The sequence below is a fragment of the Caenorhabditis briggsae genome (genome assembly GCF_000004555.2).
Source record: "Caenorhabditis briggsae complete genome, chrI, whole genome shotgun sequence".
Taxonomy (NCBI): Eukaryota; Metazoa; Nematoda; class Chromadorea; order Rhabditida; family Rhabditidae; genus Caenorhabditis; species Caenorhabditis briggsae.
Window position 1 is genome coordinate 11,505,269 of NC_013489.2, and position 20,622 is coordinate 11,525,890.

Genomic DNA, 20,622 nt, shown 5'->3' on the forward strand with positions numbered 1-20,622 from the left:
TTTTTTGCAGTCTGAATACGGTAGGTACCTCGAAGCGACAAGCCTTTAGCTTTCTACCTGAGCTTCGGTCTACCAGAAACTTAGAAATTGCAATTTCCTCCTCTCGAAGTCCAAAAGTTCATAGAGAACGCAATAACACTGCCCCTCGTCTTCTTCTCTTTCACAATAAGTACACAAGGATGTATTTCACACCTGTTACTTATATTCCTCGCGTCTCTCCAGCTTTGTGGGCTTCCATGGCTTATCCGGTAAAATGGATGTGTATGGATGCAGAAGTCTAAAAGTTTGACTCCACAAAACCTTCCCGTTATTCAGCCATTAGAATAAAACAGTTCTAGTGGAAATAGGCGGGGTAAATAAATGCTATATTGTCGATTTACTTCTTAATATAAGGTAAGTTTCCTGGATGAAATAAACCAGGGAGACGAGTAGATCGAACATCTTTTTAACTTTACTTTTGGATTCGTTGGCCCTTAATTTCTAATAAATATCAGGGAAAGCAAACAAAAGACAGTTTTTTACCGAAAATTAAAAGAATACTGTCAACATCACACATGCTTTCAGATAATTTACAAAGACAAGGAGCTCATGCGAATGCCGAGTTATCGTTTCATGTTCTTCCTTGGCGTATTTGACATTGCTCAATGCTTTCCTCATTTTGTAACGGGAATTTTTACAGTAAAACAGACAGTTTTTCATCCAGGTCTTGCTAAAGTGAGTCTTCCATTTTTCGAAAATTCTGAAAATTCAAATTTCAGGCAATGGGTGTAATAGCCACTCCTTGTTACGTAGCGTATGCAGTTTTGACTATTTTCCTATCTTTTAACAGACTAGTTCAATTATCATCTCCTACTTTAGATAAATACTTTTTTGGAGGACAACGATGGATGGTGAGGGTTACTGTACTCGTCATAACCTTAATTTCCTTGCTTCCAGATCTGGATAGGCATGGCATCAGGTTTCTGGATAGCATTTATGATTGCCTTAGCCTCCCCTTGGGCTACAATTCGTTATATTCCTGATTGGTATTCATGGGATTATGATTATGAATTGGTTGGATCCAAATATGTACAACGGGTCGAGATGTTAATTGAAGTTGGTGGCATTTTTGTGTCCGCATTTTTCTATGCTCTGATTGTTTATCGATTGGTGAAGACGAAGAAGCGATTTTTGATCTCGAAAAGTTATAATGCAGAGATCAAAGTTTTGATTCAAGCGACAGTGATTACGGTTTATTGTACTGTTTTGAATGTTTTATGGCATAATTATTCGGTGAGGATTTTGGAATTCTTCAATAGATATTCACCCTGTCCTTTGAGCTCATTTATCTCGATTGCTATAAAAGATATCAAAAAGTAGTCAGTTGATAAAACGATATTATGATAAACATTTTATTAGTTGACACATTTTAGTTATCTCTTATAAAAACTGAGATAATTGAGCTCAAAATTAATAGTCAGGTTGCCACCTATATAATGAGAATCTTAACTTTGAGCCAAGTTATCTCGGTTCCTGACAAAGATATAAAAAATTAGTCAACTGATGAATTGTTTGTCGTAATACTACAAGCATCTTATTAGTTGATACTTTTTTGATATCTCCTGAAGAAATTGAGATAATTAACTCAAAGTGCAGACAAAGGCCAAGCTACGTGGTCGCAACTTCCAGACTGCTGGCGTAAAGCTCAATTATCTCGGTTCCCATGAAATCTGTCAAAAAGTAATCTACAGATAAACTGTTTGTAATAATATCATCAACATTTTATCAGTTGACAAATTTTTGATATCTCTTATGAGAACCGAGATAACTGAGCGCAAAGGTGACGGTTTGGGCAGGATTCTGTTCGATCAAACACAGCATTTTGCAGTAATGGAGATAGGCCGTCAAAAAAATTATCTTATTTCCTATCACCATTTTCGTAGATACTCAAAATTTTCACCTGAAAATCCCAAAATTTTCTCAAAATTTTCAGTGGATGCTTCCCCTGAATCTCTGGAGCTACACGGCTCTAAACTTCATGTGGATTCTAAATAGTGGAGTCTACCCCATAATCTACTTCATTGTTAATAAGTAAGTTTCGGTTTTTTTTTTGAAAAAAGATATCATATATAAGTTTTTTGTGATTATAGCTTCAAAATGAGTATAAACAAGCCTAGCCTAGGCTGCCTAGGTTCCAAAAAACTACAGTAATCCCAGATTGAGGGAAGTGGCTCGTGTTTTGGCTTGTTTTGAAGCTCTAGAAATAACAAGTCCAAATCTCAAACTTTCAAAAATTTTAAATAAAATTGCTCAATTTTTTCAGAGCCCTTCGTGACCGTATCGGTGTCAAGCGATCCAATACAAACGTTCTCGGAGCTGTTTCCGTTTTTCAGCACAAAACGAGAATCATGGAAAGGACTGGTACGACCACTGGACACACTATTTTTGTTGTAGCGTAGATAATTTTTTTATATTATGCGCTTTATTTTTGTTGGTAGTTATAGTAGTTTCTAATTTGGTTTCAGAAATGGTGAGTAGTCTAGAGAAAATCTAATTTTAAAGAATACAAAAAAATCTAGAAAAAAATGAGTTTTCAGCAACGCCGAAGTCGAAATCGTCGGACGATGAGAAAGTATAAACTGCTCATTGGTTTGAGCTGACGGGTTAAATTTTCTAGTTTGATTTTTTTTTCTGCATTTTTTGTCTGTAAATGAAGCAATGACTTTGATTTTGATGTTTTTCCGATTTCAAAAATACCATAGTTGCTTTAACAGATGCCCACCTCATACGTGATCTTTGAGCTCAATTATCACGATTCCTATGAAAGATCTCAAAAATCTGTCAACTGATAAAACATATCTGATGTTATGATTAACAATGTGTTAGCTGACAAACTTTTGATATTTCTCATAGGAACCGAGATGAGCTCAAAGATAATTGAGCTCAAATGGACTGTGAAGAAGTTGCGCGTGATGTATGCCGCCTGGTACGCAAGTTCAGCTGATTGTTGCGTACTAGAGATGCTATAAACGCATTTTCTGAATTTTTCAAATAGATTTAAAAATAAATAATTAACAGATTTGATTTATAAAAATAAAAATTCCAAATGTCACAGAAAGAACAAATACCAAAGAGACAGCCGGAAGAGATCAAAATAATAGCAAAGAACGCCCACCCAAACTTTGAGCTCAATTATCCCGATTCCTGTGAAAGGTATAAAATATACGTCAACTAATATAATACTATTTGATATCATGATAAACATTTCATCAGTTGACAAATTTTTGATATCGTGTGTAGGAATCGAGATAATTGAGCTCAAAGTATGTAGACGGTATAAGAAATACGGTGTTTTGTGAGAGAGAGAGAGAGAGTGTGTGAAATGAGAAGAATATCCGTTTGAAGGACGTTGGAGCACATTCAATAATTCAGAGATCAAAAATTTTGAGAACTTCAGAGCTGCAAAATTATGCATCACAAAACGGGAGATGATTTTCGGGTTGTTCTGGAAAACGGTCATGCCAGACGAGAAAATAGAAAAATGAAGTGGAAAAGACAATCGTAGCTATCTTTCCATCTTTTCGTTTCACATCCACCCCTTTGAGACAGTTGATATGACGGTATTTTCCAGTGCAATTGCTGAAAAACGAAGAGGATACACAGACACACAGACAGACAATACTTACTATTCGAAATTCCAATCGTATGGTTTATAGAACGCCGCTCTTTGCATTTCATCGAATTCCAGATAGTCCAAATCCATCAATATTCTCCTGGGATTTGCATCACATGGATCCAGGGTCATTATAGGGATTTCGAGGAATTTGAATTTCGAATTTTTCGATTCCAACCACTTTTTGATAAAAGAGTTCAAAGCGGTTGCTGTGATGGTGACGGACCAGAATTTGATAGTTTGACAATCCAAGCTCAGAAGATTTGTTTCAGAGATCCTATTCTTGTTATAAGTCACATTGAGATGATCGATTTGGCATAGCTGAAAAAAATTTACATTGGAGCGTGTTTGCTTAGGACACTTACTCTTGGACTGAAAAACTCCGTTTCACTTAGTGAGATATCAATATTGAGATTCTTCAAATCAGCCATCATCTCAAGAATCTTATGAGCTTGCTCCACAAACTCATCGCTTCGAATCGCAATAGCCAAACATTCACATTTCCGACATTGTTCGTAAAGAGCAATCATTTTAGCAGCGACTTCTGAATCCGGTGGTTGAATTCCACGAAGATCCATGTAGAATAGAGGGGCGGGATTTGGGAAAATGAAGAAGTGGTGACGGAAAAGATTTTTGTAGGTGGATGGAGTATTATGAGTGAAAATTCGGAATTCTTTGCGGAAGTTGACTCTGGAAAATTGGAAATTGTATTCTATAATACTTTTGGTATTTTACAGTTAAATTAATAGAATGGCCCTTCGAGAGGGGCCTGGAAAAACAAAAGAGTCCCCTTCACTTAAAGGGCCCCTAATAGAAGGGCCCTTCGGAGGTATCTGGGAACAATAAGTGCCGCCCCTTATATACAGGTCTTACGGTATTGAAAAAATTGTTAGTTCCAACTCACACTCGATACGTGAAGCCGTCGTAGGTGTAGTCGATTCTGAAGTCGTTGTGGTGAATTTTCTGCCTAAAATGATAAATTTTCCGGGCCTGAAAACCAAAGTCCTCACAATTCATAATCAACCCCATTAATCTTCCGAACTAGGAACTTTTTCCAGATTTTGTTTCTGAAAAAGTTGGTGATCTGTCGGAATTTCGACGGTAGTTCCTGCTTCTGGACAAGCTCCATTTCGATTCCTGAAGTTTGTTTATTTGGTCTAACTTTCAAAAAGAGAACTTATTTGTCTCATCGTTATCAAATCCTCTGTTCGCTACACAAACTGTTAAATGTCCCTCGTTGAATTGGATTCTGGTGACACCCAGATTCAATGATCGCACTTTTTTCTTGGAATCCGAAGAGCACATCGAGAGGTCGAATCTGAAAAAAATAGTATACCCTAAAACATGTTACAGAAGGGTCCACTAATTTTTGACTTTGAGTCAATTATCTAGGTTCTTCTGAATGATATCAAAATATAGTCAACTGACAAAATATGTTTTGTTTTCCGATAAACATCTTATCAGTACACACATTTATGATATCTTGCTCAGGAAGTGAGATAATTGAGCTTAAGCTTTACAGTGTGGGGCCCATCCCTAGGAAATCAATTTCACAGTCTCCAAGCTCTCCGACTCACTGATCATCCGGTGGAAGTAACTTCCAATTTTCTAAAGTATCTGGGGACATCGATCCTTGTCGATCGTCTTCACTTTCTTTTTCCTCTTCATCCTCCTCATCTGATAGCTCTTCGTTGATTTCCTCAAGTTCCGGTGGAAACGGATTCATATACTCAATCTGCCAATCATCAGAAGTTGTCGTTGGCTGATCGGACGATGTTGATGTTCCAGGTTCGCTCATTCCGGGAAAGCTTAAAATGAGGAAATAGTAACGGAATTTAGAGAGGGGCTAAAGGATTCTGGTGAAGAGCTACAGAGAAATTTAACGCTAAAAAACGGACTTGCGAGGTGCGAATTGGTCGACCGCGGGCCAAACGTTGGTCAAGTAGCCTTGCCAAATTGTGGAACTCATTTTGTAGGCTGAAGAGAGAATGAAATGATTCTAATTTTTGAATAAATTAGTGTCTCTATTCCAAATATTCAAAATGTATACAAATCAAACTCCGCCCCTTTTTCTCGCTAGATACACCATAATCATCTTCTGTTTACGAAAACAATTTCAAATATAAATTAGCTCGGATGAAAAAGTTCTTCTGATATTATACGAAAAGAGAGACTCATGTGGAAAAAAAAGTAAAACAACAAAACCAAAAAAGTTATTACTATGGAAACGAGGGGAAGAAGAAGAATAAGAAGTAGGAGGAGAAGTAGAAAAAATGTGATATGGAGATAAGAGGCAGAAGAGCTGCGAGGAGAAGTAAAAGGGGAAGAAGAAAAGAAGGAGGTGTTGCTGGAGGAGAGGTTTTGAAGATTAGGTAGGCAGAGTACTTTTTGTTTGTTGTCAGGTTTTTTGGGGAAGAGGAAAATGGTCAAAACTCGAGAGAATAGATTCCAGAAATGTTTAATGTTAATAATTAGAGTTCGGGAATCTTGAACAAAAAAAAACGCTCTAAAAGAACGTCACCAGGACCGTCCACTTTGAGCCTAAATATCTCACTTCTTTTGAAAGATATCAAAAAGTTGCCAACTAATAAAACGTTAATCATGATATCAGCAACATTTTATTAGCTAATCACTTTTTGATATCTCTCACAGAAAATGAGATACTTGGGCTCAAATTTGATGGGTCTATTGACGTTCTATTAGAGTTTTTACGGTAATCTTCGAAACCCGTTTATTACAGCATCGGAAAACAGATGCCATTTGCTGAAAACTCTCATAGAAAAATGAAAAAAAAAACTTTTCAGCTTCTAAAAAACTAGGAATCAGGACTTTTAGGAATTTTAGGAGTTTTTGAGGAATTTCAGTATGGAATTGCTAAGAAACTTTACTACATAGGACTGTTGAGGAATTCTGATTTTTTGGGATTTTCAAAATTTTCTGCAATTATTTTAAAATTGTTTTTTGAATGTTCGAAATTTCGAATTTTATGAAATCTTCGAAATTTTCCAAGTTTCAAGAATACTAGAAAAATATGAATTATTGAACATCTGAATTCGAAGATTCTAGATGTTTCTGAAAAATTAAATTTTTTTAGATTTCCAGAAATTTCAGAAATCTTAAGTATTTTTGATTTTCAGAGATACTCTACCTTTTTCAAAAAAATTCTCTCTAATTTCTGATTTTTAATTTCTGAATTTTCTGATTTTTGAATCTCCGTTTTCTGAGCCGCAAATTAAGCAGTTTTCTATTATGTTCGTACCAAATAATCGGAATTTCAAACTCTTTTAAAAAATGATACCAGCTTTCAAACCTACCTAAACAAACCTTTTCTTCTAAATTTCACCGAAAGCTATAATTAATTCCCACCTTTCACACAAAAATTTCTCACTTACGAGAGAGCATGTGAAACGAAGAGAGGGAAGCAATCAATTTTTCTGAGAAACAACAGGTGAAAATGAGTTGGTAGAGAGGAGAAATATAAATGATATTCAGATATCCAAGTCGTTTCGTTTGTTCTGAATGCTTGTAGAGAGCGAGCAAGGATACGCTCTAAAGGAATGGGCTCTCCTGATTTTTAACTTTTAGCCAATTTATCCCGGTCAGTTCCCCACTTTTTGATATTTTTTTTACAGGAAATGAGATATAAGGGCTCAAGCCATTCTATGAGAGTTTTTACGGTATTCAAGTCTACAGTATGGATTACTGTAGCTTAATGGAAACATGTATTTTTAACCTGAAATATTTTTCAATGGAAATTTACTTTGATTGTTCCACATAAAATCTGAAAATTTTGAAATAAAATAAAATCGAAAAAGTTCATTCATAATTCAAAAGGTTTATCAATATATACAGAAAATCGCAGAAAAAACACATAATTGCACCATGTGACTTGGAGACAGACGAATGTTGAGTTTCTAAAATGAGTCACATGAGAATACACAGGGAAATGAGGTCGATGTTAAAGAGAAACAGTCGTTCGATTTTACAACCAATCAAAGATGTGCCGGATATAAATTATGTCTGGAAGAAGGAAAATCTGGAAGACGGAAAAATAATTTCAAGATCCGGAATGAGGAAAAAGGAGGAGGAAAAAGTAATAAAAAACATCGAAAAGGAATTCAGGCTTTTAGTCAGTTCAATTTAGGTCAGGTTTTAAAAAAGTTGAAAAGTTGAAAATTTCAAATGAAAATTATAAAGATTATCCGGAATAATGAAAAATCAGAAAAATCGAAGAAAGAATAAAAATTAAAAATCCGGGTTAAGAAATAAGGAATTTCACCCATCTCTGCTACGAGCACAAATGCGGTAAAATGGGTCTTCATATAAGAGATATCGAGTTTCAAAAGATTTCCAAATAAACTTTTAATTTAATTTAATTTGATAGATTTAAATTTTCTAGAGAAACGATTCATTTTGGTACGGAAAAAAAAAAGAAAATTTTGGGAGATATGTGTAAGAGAAGATATCCCGAAGCGAAAAACAAAACAACATATACCATTATTTCCTGTAATGTTCATATTTTGCTTTTCTTCTCCTCTTGAAACCGTGTTATTAAGATTACCGTAAAACCTGTTTTAGAAGGGCCGACCCTTTCATTTTTCCAAGGTTCCTCCGGCGGGCCCTTCTATTACAGGGGCCCTTGAATTGGAGGAAGCCATTTTATTTTTCCAGTCGTTTTCTCAAATTTTTTTCACAGAACAATTCAGTCACTTCTCGTAAAAAATTCATGAAAATCTATCAATTCCACAAAATTTGAACAGGTTTTTGAGCAAATTTTTCAAAAAATTTCTATGAAATAGCCGGATTTTTTTAACTGAAAAAGTACGGAAATTTTTAATTTCTAACAACATATTTTGAAGACGCTCTTCTATTACAGGGATTGCTTCTATTTTCCAAGCCCCTCTCGGAGGGCCCTTCTATTAGAGGGGGCCTTCTAATACAGTTTTTACGGTATCATACTCTCGACCTTATTACTGTCTTTTCATTCCTATCACTCACATAGTATTTTTTCAGAACACCAGAGTAAAACAAAGGTAATTAATTCGGTGGTCCCCCGCCTCAACATCATGGACCCCGAACCGCTCCGATTCCTCCGACCGATCGATTCTGAAGATCAATCAACAATCGATACGGAAGGAGAGGATACGTCTTCAATACTATCAGATGACGTGCCTTACAGAATGAATAATACTGATCTGAACGAAGAACGAAATATTAATCGCACGCTCCGTTATTTTTTTGGGCTTTTTTTAAAAAAGGAAACAAACGGATTGCCAAAAATCTTCAGAATTCTGATTACGATATTATATTACTGCTGTCTATTTTTAATGCATTTTGCGCCCGAGAAAACAAGGGTGGGCGGGGTTTAGTTCTTTAGAGGAAAACATTAAAGGCGCAATTTAAAGGATCATGCCTTTTTTCGGGGTCGATTTGCGGGGTCAATTTTTGGAATTATTTTCGGGCCCATTTTTCGATGAATTTCTTCACAAAAAACCCGGCAAATTGCATAAAGACGCATAAAACCCAGAAAATAAATGAAAATCGACGAAAAATTAAAAAAAAAAAACTGACCCTGTAAATCGCCCCCGCAAAGGGCATATCCTTTTAAATTGCGTCTTTAATGTTTTCTGTTGAAAAGCTAGACTCCGCCCACCGTCGTTTTCTCGGCCGCAACGTGCATTGAAAATAGACAGCAGTAATAGTTGTTTGTTCATAGATTAGTTGTGTTGCATTGATATTAATCGCTTTTCTTGGTTTGATTTCAAATCCATTTTCGTCGAGCCTTCACAGTCATTCCATTGAATTGTTGTTTCTCGAACATTCCAAGTAGTTCCATTTAGATCCAAGCAGTGTAGCCGGACTTCGAGGTTTTGATTCTCGAAGGTTCTGATTCCAAAAATCGTTTCCATCAAAATTTCTCCAGTAGATTTGAAGTGTTTCGTTCAGATGGTTAGCTTGTTCTTTCAAATTGCTCGTTTCGCGATTTTTGATTTTTTTTCTTCTTGACTAATCGATTTCGATTTCGAAAAAATTAATCGATTTCGAAATAAAAGAAGAACCTCTTGCTTGATTAGCTAGGTAAACCAAGCATACGAGTAGCACATCGAAAAATTTTTACTTTTTTCCTGGTTTCAACTGAAAATGTGAATCATTTATTAAGTTTTTGTCCGGTACAGCACCTAAATGTTAGCATAAATGTCTGAAATGAAATAAGGGACCAAACCAAATGGATAATCTCCTTTGAGTTGTTTTTCAAAGCTATTTTGGAAAAGTTTTTCTCAAAAAAATTTTTGCAAAACCCCTGTTCGTTTTCCATGAAATTGAACATTCATATAAATGAATTTTCAGTATTTTTTATTACTCTTTTATCTACATTTTTCAATTAAGATGTATTCATGGCACTGTATTAGCCAGTTGCCAAATGTCATGTAATGACACTCGACATCTGTTGATCTTCTTCACCACGTAGAGGTTCAGTACCGATCGAAGAAGGTACAAGTGCGAGAGCCACGGAATTGACTTCGAGAGGCCACAGAGTTGTTGTCTCTTCACTTCAATCCGCTGTCGGGAGTTTCTCGCGAAACACGCCGTTCAGCAAGACTTATCTTATGTCAAGCTGATCCTCAGTTGTCACAATCGCGAAAGATCCTTCCTCGGATATCATGGGTGAATCGTAGATCCTGTTGATTTGGTTGTCCTCAGAATCGTAATGTACGTCGTCATCGATTGAAGTAGTTTCCAATTGAAGGTCGGTGTCTTCTTGATTGTTGTTTCTGATTTCGGCAGCAATGATACCATAATCCATTTCTGATGTTTCGTTGTTATCCACAAATGACTGGTAGACGAAGTCATTGTTCGGTCCATCTTGAATATGGTTCATTATGATCCCTGGTTTAAATGTCGCATTGTCGTCTGATGGTGTAAACTCCGCATGGTGCTCCTCTTGTATTGCAGATGTATTACTTCCCCTTGGATCACCAATTGCGTTAGACAATGTCAGTTGATTTTCCATAGTTTGCTTAGATGAGGCTGAAAATTCGAAAAATTAGGAAAAGGGTCTCCAGAAGGTCAGAGTCAAGAAAGTTGGCAAAAAAAAACGGAAAATTGGTGTCAGAAACTCGAAGGAAAGATAAGAGAAGATATATTTGAGAAAACGTGAGAACTGATAGGTGGAGCAGTTGTTAAATACAAACTTTGGAGATCGAACGGGTAGGACAGAACTTGAAGCAACGACAAAATGAATAAAAAATAAATAAATAGGAAATAGAATACAAGATCATCAACGAGATAATTTGATACCAGGTCATAGGAAATTGAGATATCTAAGCCATAAGGAATTCAAGTTGCTCGGATTCAGAAGATTTTCGGACATTTGGGATTCTAGACCATGGTGTTTTCACCCTAATAGAACGCGGAAGAATTAAGGTCATGACGTTCTTTATGTGAACAAATTTCAGGTAATTTTTCATCTTATAGTTAGTTCCTAAATGTAGGAATGGAATTCAATATCCCAAATTAGGTCATTTGATCCTAGGTCATAGGCAATTGAGAGCTGTTCGGATTCAGAAGATTCTCGGTGGTTTGGGATTCTAGGCCATGGTGGTTAGGGAACTGACCTTCTGAATATAATACAAGCCGTTAGAATTAAGTTAATGACAAATCCTAGATCGTGACGTTTTGTCTGTGATAAATATTCTAGGTTATTCAACATCTTACTTCTAATCAAAGTGGAAATTGAGAGTCAAAAAGTGAGAACAAGAAAATAAGAAAAGGAACTGAATAAGCAAAAAAATAAGTTTCGACAATTCGAAAAAGAAGGTTGGTACTGTATTAGCCAGCTCCCAAATATCCAGGGGACACTTGGAAGCTGTTGATCTTCTTCACCACGTAGAGGTTCAGTACCGATCGAAGAAGAATGCGAAGTACCAGACTAGGTCACGGAATAGAATTCTCCAAATCCGTTGGTAAGCAAAATGCCGCTCAGCAAGACTTATGTCATGTCAAGCTGATCCTCTGCAGATTCAAGCACTGAAGATCCTTCCTCAGATATCAGCGGAGCGTCGTAGATTTTGTCTATTTCGTTTTCTCCAGAATCGTGATATACGTCGCAATAAGCAAAATTATCATCGTTTGAAGTTTCCGATTGAATGTCGGTGTCTTTTTGATTGTTGTTACTGGTTTCGGCAGTACGGTAGCAGTGTGAAGCGGTGAAAGATGTGTTGAGAGGAAGAAATAAACAATTGAGAACGTTTTGTTTAGAAACCAAAGAAAATGGGAAGACATTGAAAAATCATAAACAACAGGAAAACAATTATTGAGATCAAGCCAATTCTGAGGAATCGCTGATAAAATGTGGAAAAAAAGTTTGAAATATTCAAATATACAGTAACCCTATCCTTTTTGATATTTTTCTTTCCAAAATATAAGCCTAAAAGTCACACAAACAAACGGAACATACAATTCTTCTCACTATTTATGTTGATTCTTTCTGTATCCAAAAAACTCTCATCTTTGAGCTCAATTATCTCGATTCCTGTAAATGATTAAATGATATCAAAAAGTGGTAAACTAACAAAATATTTATCATAATATCAGTAACATTTTATCAGTTGATCACTTTTCGATATCTCGTATGGGAACCGAGATAAATTGGCTCAAAATTGAAAGTTGGGGAGGGGTCATTCTATAGTGTTTACGGTATTCTTAAATTAAAAATTTGAATATTCCCGCAATTTTTTCTCAATTTTTCTGAATCACGTTTTCCTATTTCTACTGATAAACTTTCAACTGATAACAATCCACAAACAAACTAGAGAAGTCACAAAAAAATCGACGACTGAAGGACACGTCGAATAGCTCCTTTTCTCTCTCAATTCCCTCTTTTTTCTCTTTTCCGCAGGAGTGAGATAGAGGAAGAAGAAGAGACGCAGAGAAATCGGGAGAAGTTTCGAGAAGAAAACATGAAAACTATGTAAACACCAACACGCGAAACTGCACAGAATTGGATAGAATTGGAGGGAAAGGTTGGAATTTGAAAAATGAATATTTTTATTTATTTTTATTTTATTTGAAATTTATTCCAGTTCCAATAAAAATCCATTGTATTCTTCAAGTTTCTTTTCTCAAATCGATGATAGGAAGGATCTGAAAAATCAAATATTTTTTCAAGTTTCGAAAAAATTTATGAAACTCACATTATACGAAAATAATCAATTTCGAGACGGCATTTGGGTAGTGAACCCCTGTCCGTCTCGGAAACCAGAAAACAGTAAAACAAAGAAAGAATAAGACATTTCAACACTCAAACTTTATTAAAACGAACTTTTGGAAGTACACAATTTGGCGTCTTCTTCGGCAGCTGGCTCCTTCGACATCTTATATCCTAAGCGAAGACTTGGAATAGACGAGACGGCGGCTTTCTTGCAGTAAACAGAGAACTGATCTTCTTCCTTCACAGAAACTTCACATCGACCGTTCCACGTAGCAAATAAGATTCGGGATAAGATTTAGGCAACATAAGGAGACGGTCACGTAACTTGGAAATCCATACAAACTGAATCCTCCAAATAGCTCGTAGCACAAAGCAAGAGATATTGCATTATATTTCAATATCCTCAGATAGGATAGAGAGTTTCCACAGTTTGGAATTATTCTTACAACTTAAGATGTGCTTACAATTAAGGAACACAATAATGCCAATAGCATAAAGTTGTGGAAGTAATGTACGATACATTACTTCCGCAACACATTGGGAATTTGTTGAAAATTGATTATTCTGGAAAAATAGGATTTTTTACGAAATGCTTGATTTTTCTGAAATTACATTCTATGGCATTGTGGAGGAATTGAAATTTTGATACTGATTTTTTGAAAAATCATTCAGAACTTATCTGAAAAATGGTGGTTTTTTGAAATTCGTGAAAAAATGGTCACGGAATTTTTTATTTTTTCAGATTTCCAGTATAAAAAAAAGTTTGAACTTGATTTTTTTTGAATTTTTTTCTGAACTAAATTTTTGATTTTTACGTAGCTTTTTACCAGCATTCTTTTCTTCACGTTTCTACCTTTTTTGGGGCTGTAGAGGCTTTTCATGGATTTTCAAAGGTTTTTAGGTTTTTAGGACTCTTTGGGGTCTATTCTTAGGACGGAATTTTTAGTACGAAAACTTCACGTAAAATATCAATTCTTCCAAAAAAAAATTACTTGAAAATCTGAAAAGAAATGAATCCGATCACCAAAAACTTCGAAAAATAGTATACCGTGTTTTCTCTAATGGGAGCTCACCCAAACCGACATCTTTAATGTCAATTATCTCGATTCCTGTGAGAAATACCAAAATTTTGTCAACAGATAAATTGTTCATCATAATATCAACAATATTTTATCAGTTTTCGAATTTTTCATATCTCTTATAGGAACCGAGAAAGGTGACAGTGTGTGTGGGATTCTATTAGAATAAACACTTTATCTAATTGCTCAATTATCTCGATTCCTGTGAGAGGTCTCGAAAAACTTTCGACTGATAAAACATTTAACATAAAATCACAAATTTAGTTGACGGTTTGGGTGGGATTCTATTACAGATTCTACGGTAGCATAATAAATGATGTTCTTCTTGCAAATAGTTTTTATTTGAATTCCTTAGTTTCAAGTTGAAAATTTCAACATAATCAGTTTCATAAATACAAAAATCGACACAAAAATTATAATCTCAAGCAGCATCAATGATATCATCAGGACCCGTTCTCTGGTTGTATTTATCCATCCAAAAGCTCTTGGCAGCCACATATTTCCTACCACGCATCACCACATAGATTGCGAGTCCCTGGGCGGCGGTGAAAGCGATCTGGAAAATGCGCTCCGATGAGAATCTCGTTAACAATAAAGCGCACTTACCTGAAACAGAGTCCATCCTAAATCAAATCGAATATTCCCGAAAACTCTTCGATGTACGTCCATGGCAAATGCGCCAAGAGTCAGGATTGTGAAAATGCAGTTCAAAATGAAGTTTGTCATGTAGAATACAAGGAATGGGCTGAAAAATGTTGTTTAGAGCTATCAGGAAATACAGTACCTGTCCAAAATTCTACTTATTTTTCATATTTTCAGTTGAAAATGGTCTTCTTCAGATGTCTAAAAACTACAGTAGATTTTCTTCCATAAGACTGAAAACGTGCATTTTTGGTGAATACTTTCGAAGTCCCAAAAACGTAGTACAGAATTGTTCGATTTGCCTAAAAATTTTAGATAAAACTATTATAATCAAAAATAGAGCTTCAATTTTGTAGTTGGCAATGAATTATCAAACCAGATAAACTAGATAAACTATTGACTGGTACTGTATCTACCGTAGTTTCTATAATCACCGTCATTTTAGAATAGATTCTTACCTGAAAAACACCTTCTTGCTCTTCTGGAGCCCATAGAACAACAAAACGTGGCATGGAAGGCCAACGAGGAAAGCGAAAATCAGGTCAACTGAAATTTCAGATACTTAATTTTTATTTCCATTAAAGCACACTTACTGATTTCTAAATGATCGATAAAGGGATTCCGTCCCTGACCACGAGAGTGAAAGAGAGAGTAGGAGACGCAGAATGCAGTGGTTACAGCAAATCCAATAGCACAAGCGATGTAGGATCCGACCTGGAAAATTTATTTGAATTCGAATTTTCATATAAATTTTATAAAACCTACTTTCACATGAACATTTGTTCCAAATAACCGGAAAGCCTTGTCGTTTTCTTTGAATGTGATCACATCTGAGCCATCTAGTCTGAAAAACTTTGAATTTTATTTTAAAAGATAGGAGGATGCTTTTAGAAACCCAGAATCTTGAAATCACACATCTTGATAATCTCAGAACCCTGAAATTCTAAGAATCTCTAAATTTCTATTAAAAAATACCTTGTCTCGAATCTCGAATAATCTACTTCCTGCTCATGTACAATCCCCTTCAGGAAGTACTGTACTTGGGTTACTGTAGGAAGTTTTGAGCGCCACGAGGACATCTGGAAACGGGGAAATTTGGAAAAAATCATTATTGGAAGAGTCCAAAAAAAAACCTTGAAAGCGATATATGGAGAAAAGTGGAAGTGTTTTTTTAAAATACAGTTTGGCGGTAATTCAAATTCTTTAAATAATCTTTTGAATTACAGGAAGTCTGGAAGATTCCACAATTTTTTTGTACCAGGAAAAATGCGTAATTTAAAATTTTCAGTTTTTCGGAAAATTTCAACAGAAAGAGATGAATGGTTGTGGAGAGGAACAACTATAGTCTCAGCGCTCGTTCTGGAATTTTTTTGTTCCAAGCGGCATATCCTATCAGAATGAAACTGGGCAAAAAAGTTGTCAACTACAAAAATGAAGCTTTATTTTTGATAGTATAGATTAAAGTTTTTAGAGCAATTGGAAAAACTTGGGTTACTTTTGTAGGATTTCAAAGTTGATCACAGTATTTTCTCTAATAGAAGTCCACCCTGTACCTGTACGTTGAGTTCAATTATCTTGATTCCTGTGAAAGATATCACAAATTTGTCAACTGATTAAGTATTGGTGATATTATCAGCAACATCTTGTTAGTTAATCACTTTTTGGTATCTTCAAAAGGAACCGAGATAATTGAGCACAAAGAGTGCAAGTATGGTGGTGACGCAGTCAGCCGTCTGCGCGCGGCGCCGTCCGAAATGTGAGCGATTTGAGCCTAAATCTTTCGATTCCTGTCAAAGATATCAAAAATGTGTTAACTGATAAAATATTGTTGATATTATCAGCAACATTCTATTAGTTGACCACTTTTTGATATCTTGCATAAGAACCGAGATAATTGAGCTCAAATAAACGTATAGAGAGGGCTTCTTTTAGAGCATCCACTGAAAACGTCAAAATATGACAGCTTTTTCAAGGTACTGTAGAGATACTGTATTTTTTCAAAGAAGATATTCAAATTCACAAAAAATCCTGAAACTTTCAGCTATCTCTACACTTCATATTCTCCTGCAAAACAGTCTAAAAACCATCAGAAAAAGAAAAAGAAACTAGAAACTACAGTATGTCCTTCACACTACTAAAAAGTAAGCAAAGTATTAATGGAAAAAAAGAGGAAAAGAGAGAAAAAACCAACTGGTCAGATCTGCAAAAAAAAGTATGTGTATGACAGTATGAGGGGCAAATCCTTATGATCTAACTCGTTTTTTCTCTATGCCAACAGGCAATTTGTATAGATTTACAGGGAGATAAATCGATAATAGGATACGGATACCAAGGAAAAAAGTATAGGAGAAATAGAGGATAAGAAGAGGAGAACTTATTTGTGTTTTCGATTTCATTTCTTCACTCAAACATTTTTATTTTAGGGTAGAAAAAAACCGGTTTAAAGGCGCATGGGTGGTTTTTAAAGATGTCGCTGAAGGGATAAACAACTTACTGATAAGGGTATGATCTATGGTGGGGAGAACTACAAACACCAAATTGAGAAATCTCAAAATCTCAGAATCTCAGAATCTCAAAATCTTAGAATTTCAGAATCTCAGAATCTCAGAATCTCAGAATCTCAGAATGTCAAAATCTCATAATCTCAGAATCTCCGAATCTCTGAATCTCTAAAACTGCGAATCTCAGAGTCTCAGAATCTCAGAAACTCAGAATCTCAGAATCTCAAAATCTGAGAATCTTGAAATCTGAGAATCTCAAAATCTCAAAATCTCAGAATCTCAGAGTCTCAGAATCTCAGAAACTCAGAATCTCAGAATCTCTGAAACTCAGAATCAGATTTCCAGAATTTTAGAAGATCAGAATTCTGGAATTTTAGAATTTCTGAATTTCAAAATTACAAAATTACGAAGTTACAAAATAAAAAAAACCGAATGTCAAAATCTTTCAGAATTTCAGAATGGGAAATTTCGGAATTTCAGAAATTCAGAATTTTAGAATTTATGAAACTCAGAATCTTAGAATTTCAGAATTTCAGAATTTCAGACTTTTAGAATTTCAGAATCTCAGAATCTCAAATTCTCAGAACCTCAAATGCTCAGAATCTCAGAACCTCGGAATTTCAGAATTTCAGGATTTCAGAAATTAGAATTTTAGAATTTCAGATTTGATTAATTTTTAAAAATGTGTGGATTTGGTGATCTTAAGATTTTGAGAATTTAATTTCAGGATCTCCGTTCCTTCAGACTCCTTCATAATCTTTCAGAATTTCAGAAGTTTAGAATCTTAGAATCTCAGAGTTTCCAAATTCCGAAATTCTGATTACTGCAAAATCAATTTTTTTCGAAAAAGACACGTGTATTGTTTCCAAAGAAAGGTAAGAAAATAGAGAGGACGATCTGGAGAACAGGCAGAAAAATAAGATGGATTTTCTTCGGAAAACAAGGTCGTCTGACTGTCTGCGTCTCTCTCTCTCTCTCTCTCTCTCTCTCTCTCTCTCTTTCTCTCTCTCTTTCTTTAACTTTTATTCTTGATTCCTTTTTCTTCTTTCTTTTCTCGAGAAAATTGTACAAGAAAATTGATGTTTCGAGAACAGAAGATGAAGAAGTTGGAAGAAGAATTAGAGAGTTTAAAGGGACATGGAAAACAAGAAACATTAAAGAAAAGGGAAGAAGAAGGTGTTAATTGAACGGAAGAAAATTGGAAGGTGTGGGGAATGGAAAAAAAAGTGGTTGTAAACGGACATGAAAGGGTGTGGAATTGGAGGAGAAAGAAGAAGGAAAAGAAGAAGAGAGAGAGAGAGAGAGACAACTTTTAATTAGAGATCAATTTGAATAGAAGGAGATGTGGATTTGGGGGATTGTGAAGGTTTCTGAGAGATTCTGAGAGATTGTGATAGATTATGAAAGTTCGAAGTTTTGAAGAATTTCAGAATTCGAAATCTCAGAATCTCGAACCCTCAGAATTTCGAATTTTCGAAATTTCAGGATTTCAGAATATCACAATTTCAAAGCTAGAGATTTCTGAAAATTTGAGAACCTGAGAATCGTAGATTCAGAAATTCAGAAATTATGAAATCTTGAAATTCTGAAACTCTGGAATTTTGAAATCTTGAAAATTCTGAAGGATTCTGAAAGTCCGAAGGAATCTGGAATTCTGAAGTTTTCAAATTCTGAAATTCTGAGACCCCTTAATTCTGAAATTCGGAAATTTCAGAATTTGAAACTTTAGATTCCTGGAAAATTCTGAAAATATGAAACTAGAAAATTTTGAAAGGTTCTAAGGTTTTGTCGAATTCTGAGATTTTAATGAATTCAAAAATTTAGAAATTTGGAAGTTAAAACAAATTCTTTCTAATTCAGAGATTCTAAGGTTCTAAGATTCTGAAAAAATTTCTCGGAATTCTGATATTCTGTTGGATTAAAATATGTCTCTATTCATAAAACGGAAGAAACGAGATATCTATTTTTTGGTGGCGACGACGGTGGCGTGAAATTCTGCGTCCAGCTCTTTCGTGAATGTTGCCATTAGGCTCATCACAGTCCATCACTTCCTATCTTCATATTTTCTGCAGGTTTTCCTCTGAAAATAAAATCATTATCAAATACTATATTCTCTTGTTTTCTAGAATATTTCAAAGATATCTGGATCAATTCAAAATTTTCCAAAATATTAAAAAATTCAAAAAATTATCTGAAAAAGTTTAATTCACAAAATTCTGGAATCTTCAAACATTTATTGCTCACCTTGATATAAGAGAAGAGTGTCGTGCAGAGAGACACATACTGTGTCAACTGTTCACGAATCGATTTCACGATGTCGAAAATCGATGGCTCCACTTGAATTTCAGAATTTTTGCATGTAAAAATTTTGGTTTTTTTCAAATTTTGTGATTTTTTTTGTGGAATTTTTGAGTTTTTGATATTTTGAATATTTTGAAAATTTTTAAATTTGAGTTTTTGAATTTCTGAATTTTAGAGTTTTATAACTTTAGAATTTCAGAATTTTAGAATTTCAGAATTTTCGAATATTTGAATGTTTGAATTTTTGAATTTTCGAATTTCGAGTTTTTGAATTTTTAAATTTTTAAATTTTTGAATTTTCGAAAACTTAAATTTTTGAATTTTTGAACTTTTGAATTTTTGAATTTTTGAATTTTTGAATTTTTGAATTTTCGAATTTTGAGTTTTTGAATTTCTGAATTTTAGAGTTTTATAACTTTAGAATTTCAGAATTTCAGAATTTTAGAATTTCAGAATTTCTTAATTTTTTGAATTTTTGAATTTTTGAATTTTTGAATTTCTGAATTTTTGAATTTTGAGTTTTTGAATTTCTGAATTTTAGAGTTTTATAACTTTAGAATTTCAGAATTTCAGAATTTTAGAATTTCAGAATTTTTGAATTTTTGAATTTTTGAATTTTTGAATTTTTGAATTTTTGAATTTTTGAATTTTTGAATTTTTGAATTTTTGAATTTTTGAATTTTTGAATTTTTGAATTTTTGAACTTTTGAATTTTTGAATTTTTGAATTTTTGAATTTTTGAATTTTTTAATTTTTTAACAAACAATCCAAAAAGCACAAAAAATATAGAAAATTGTATTGAGAGCTCAAAATTCGGTTCAAAATGACAAAATTTTTGCTACCGGGCCTTCCGGGCCGGGCCCGGGCCTTGAAATTTTCCTCAGGCCCGGGCTTTGGCGGGTCGGCCCGAAATTTTACAAGTATGGGAAGAGGGAAAAAAGCAAAAAATAAAAATTTTTGAAGACGTGGAGAGCAGTTCATCCATCATTCAGTTACCAGCTTCAATTATTTTTCTTGTGATGGATCTGGAAAAAATATTGAAAAGAAGGGTTTTTTCTGGTTAATTTCAGTCCGTTTTGGCTGATTCTTTTTTCTATCGATAGAAAATCTCTCTGGCTATCCGGTTACCGAAAATCGTCAAAAGTTGAACCGGTTGAACTAAGTTATGATTAAAAACGTAAAAGTGAATTCGATTTTTTTTCCGGTTTTCCGGCTTTTTCCGCCGAACTAGGGCCG

General features: G+C 34.6%; 5 protein-coding genes across 5 annotated transcripts in view; 2 read left to right on the plus strand and 3 right to left on the minus strand.

The window, feature by feature from the left end:
• Cbr-srt-61 overlaps positions 1-2,617 on the plus strand; it is a gene marked incomplete at both ends in the record, with an annotated part of 4,562 nt that extends 1,945 nt beyond the window's left edge. Inside the window, 6 exons of the mRNA XM_045241279.1 lie at positions 565-714; positions 759-890; positions 937-1,272; positions 1,973-2,070; positions 2,303-2,400; positions 2,577-2,617. Coding sequence (XP_045093765.1) covers positions 565-714; positions 759-890; positions 937-1,272; positions 1,973-2,070; positions 2,303-2,400; positions 2,577-2,617 — 855 coding nt within the window. The remainder of the gene's footprint in view (positions 1-564; positions 715-758; positions 891-936; positions 1,273-1,972; positions 2,071-2,302; positions 2,401-2,576) is intronic.
• An 829-nt stretch (positions 2,618-3,446) lies between these two features.
• On the minus strand, positions 3,447-5,450 carry CBG08432 (the record flags this gene model as incomplete). The annotated part of the gene is made up of 7 exons (XM_045241280.1): positions 3,447-3,618; positions 3,666-3,973; positions 4,018-4,342; positions 4,557-4,619; positions 4,663-4,789; positions 4,912-4,970; positions 5,230-5,450. 7 exons carry the CDS (start codon positions 5,448-5,450, stop codon positions 3,447-3,449), a joined length of 1,275 nt encoding a protein of 424 aa, XP_045093764.1.
• Positions 5,451-8,715: 3,265 nt separating this feature from the next.
• CBG08431 lies at positions 8,716-9,021 on the plus strand (the record flags this gene model as incomplete). Its single annotated transcript, XM_002640340.1, has 1 exon — positions 8,716-9,021. A coding segment is annotated over one exon (306 nt), but the record flags the coding sequence as incomplete, so codon positions are not given.
• Positions 9,022-10,253: 1,232 nt separating this feature from the next.
• CBG25397 lies at positions 10,254-10,664 on the minus strand (the record flags this gene model as incomplete). Its single annotated transcript, XM_045241281.1, has 1 exon — positions 10,254-10,664. The coding sequence occupies one exon, from the start codon at positions 10,662-10,664 to the stop codon at positions 10,254-10,256; it is 411 nt and encodes a 136-aa protein (XP_045098794.1).
• Positions 10,665-14,363: 3,699 nt separating this feature from the next.
• Positions 14,364-15,663, minus strand: CBG08428 (the record flags this gene model as incomplete). The annotated part of the gene is made up of 6 exons (XM_002640339.2): positions 14,364-14,498; positions 14,549-14,687; positions 15,043-15,130; positions 15,178-15,298; positions 15,350-15,428; positions 15,560-15,663. The coding sequence occupies 6 exons, from the start codon at positions 15,661-15,663 to the stop codon at positions 14,364-14,366; spliced, it is 666 nt and encodes a 221-aa protein (XP_002640385.2).
• Positions 15,664-20,622: the final 4,959 nt, after the last annotated feature.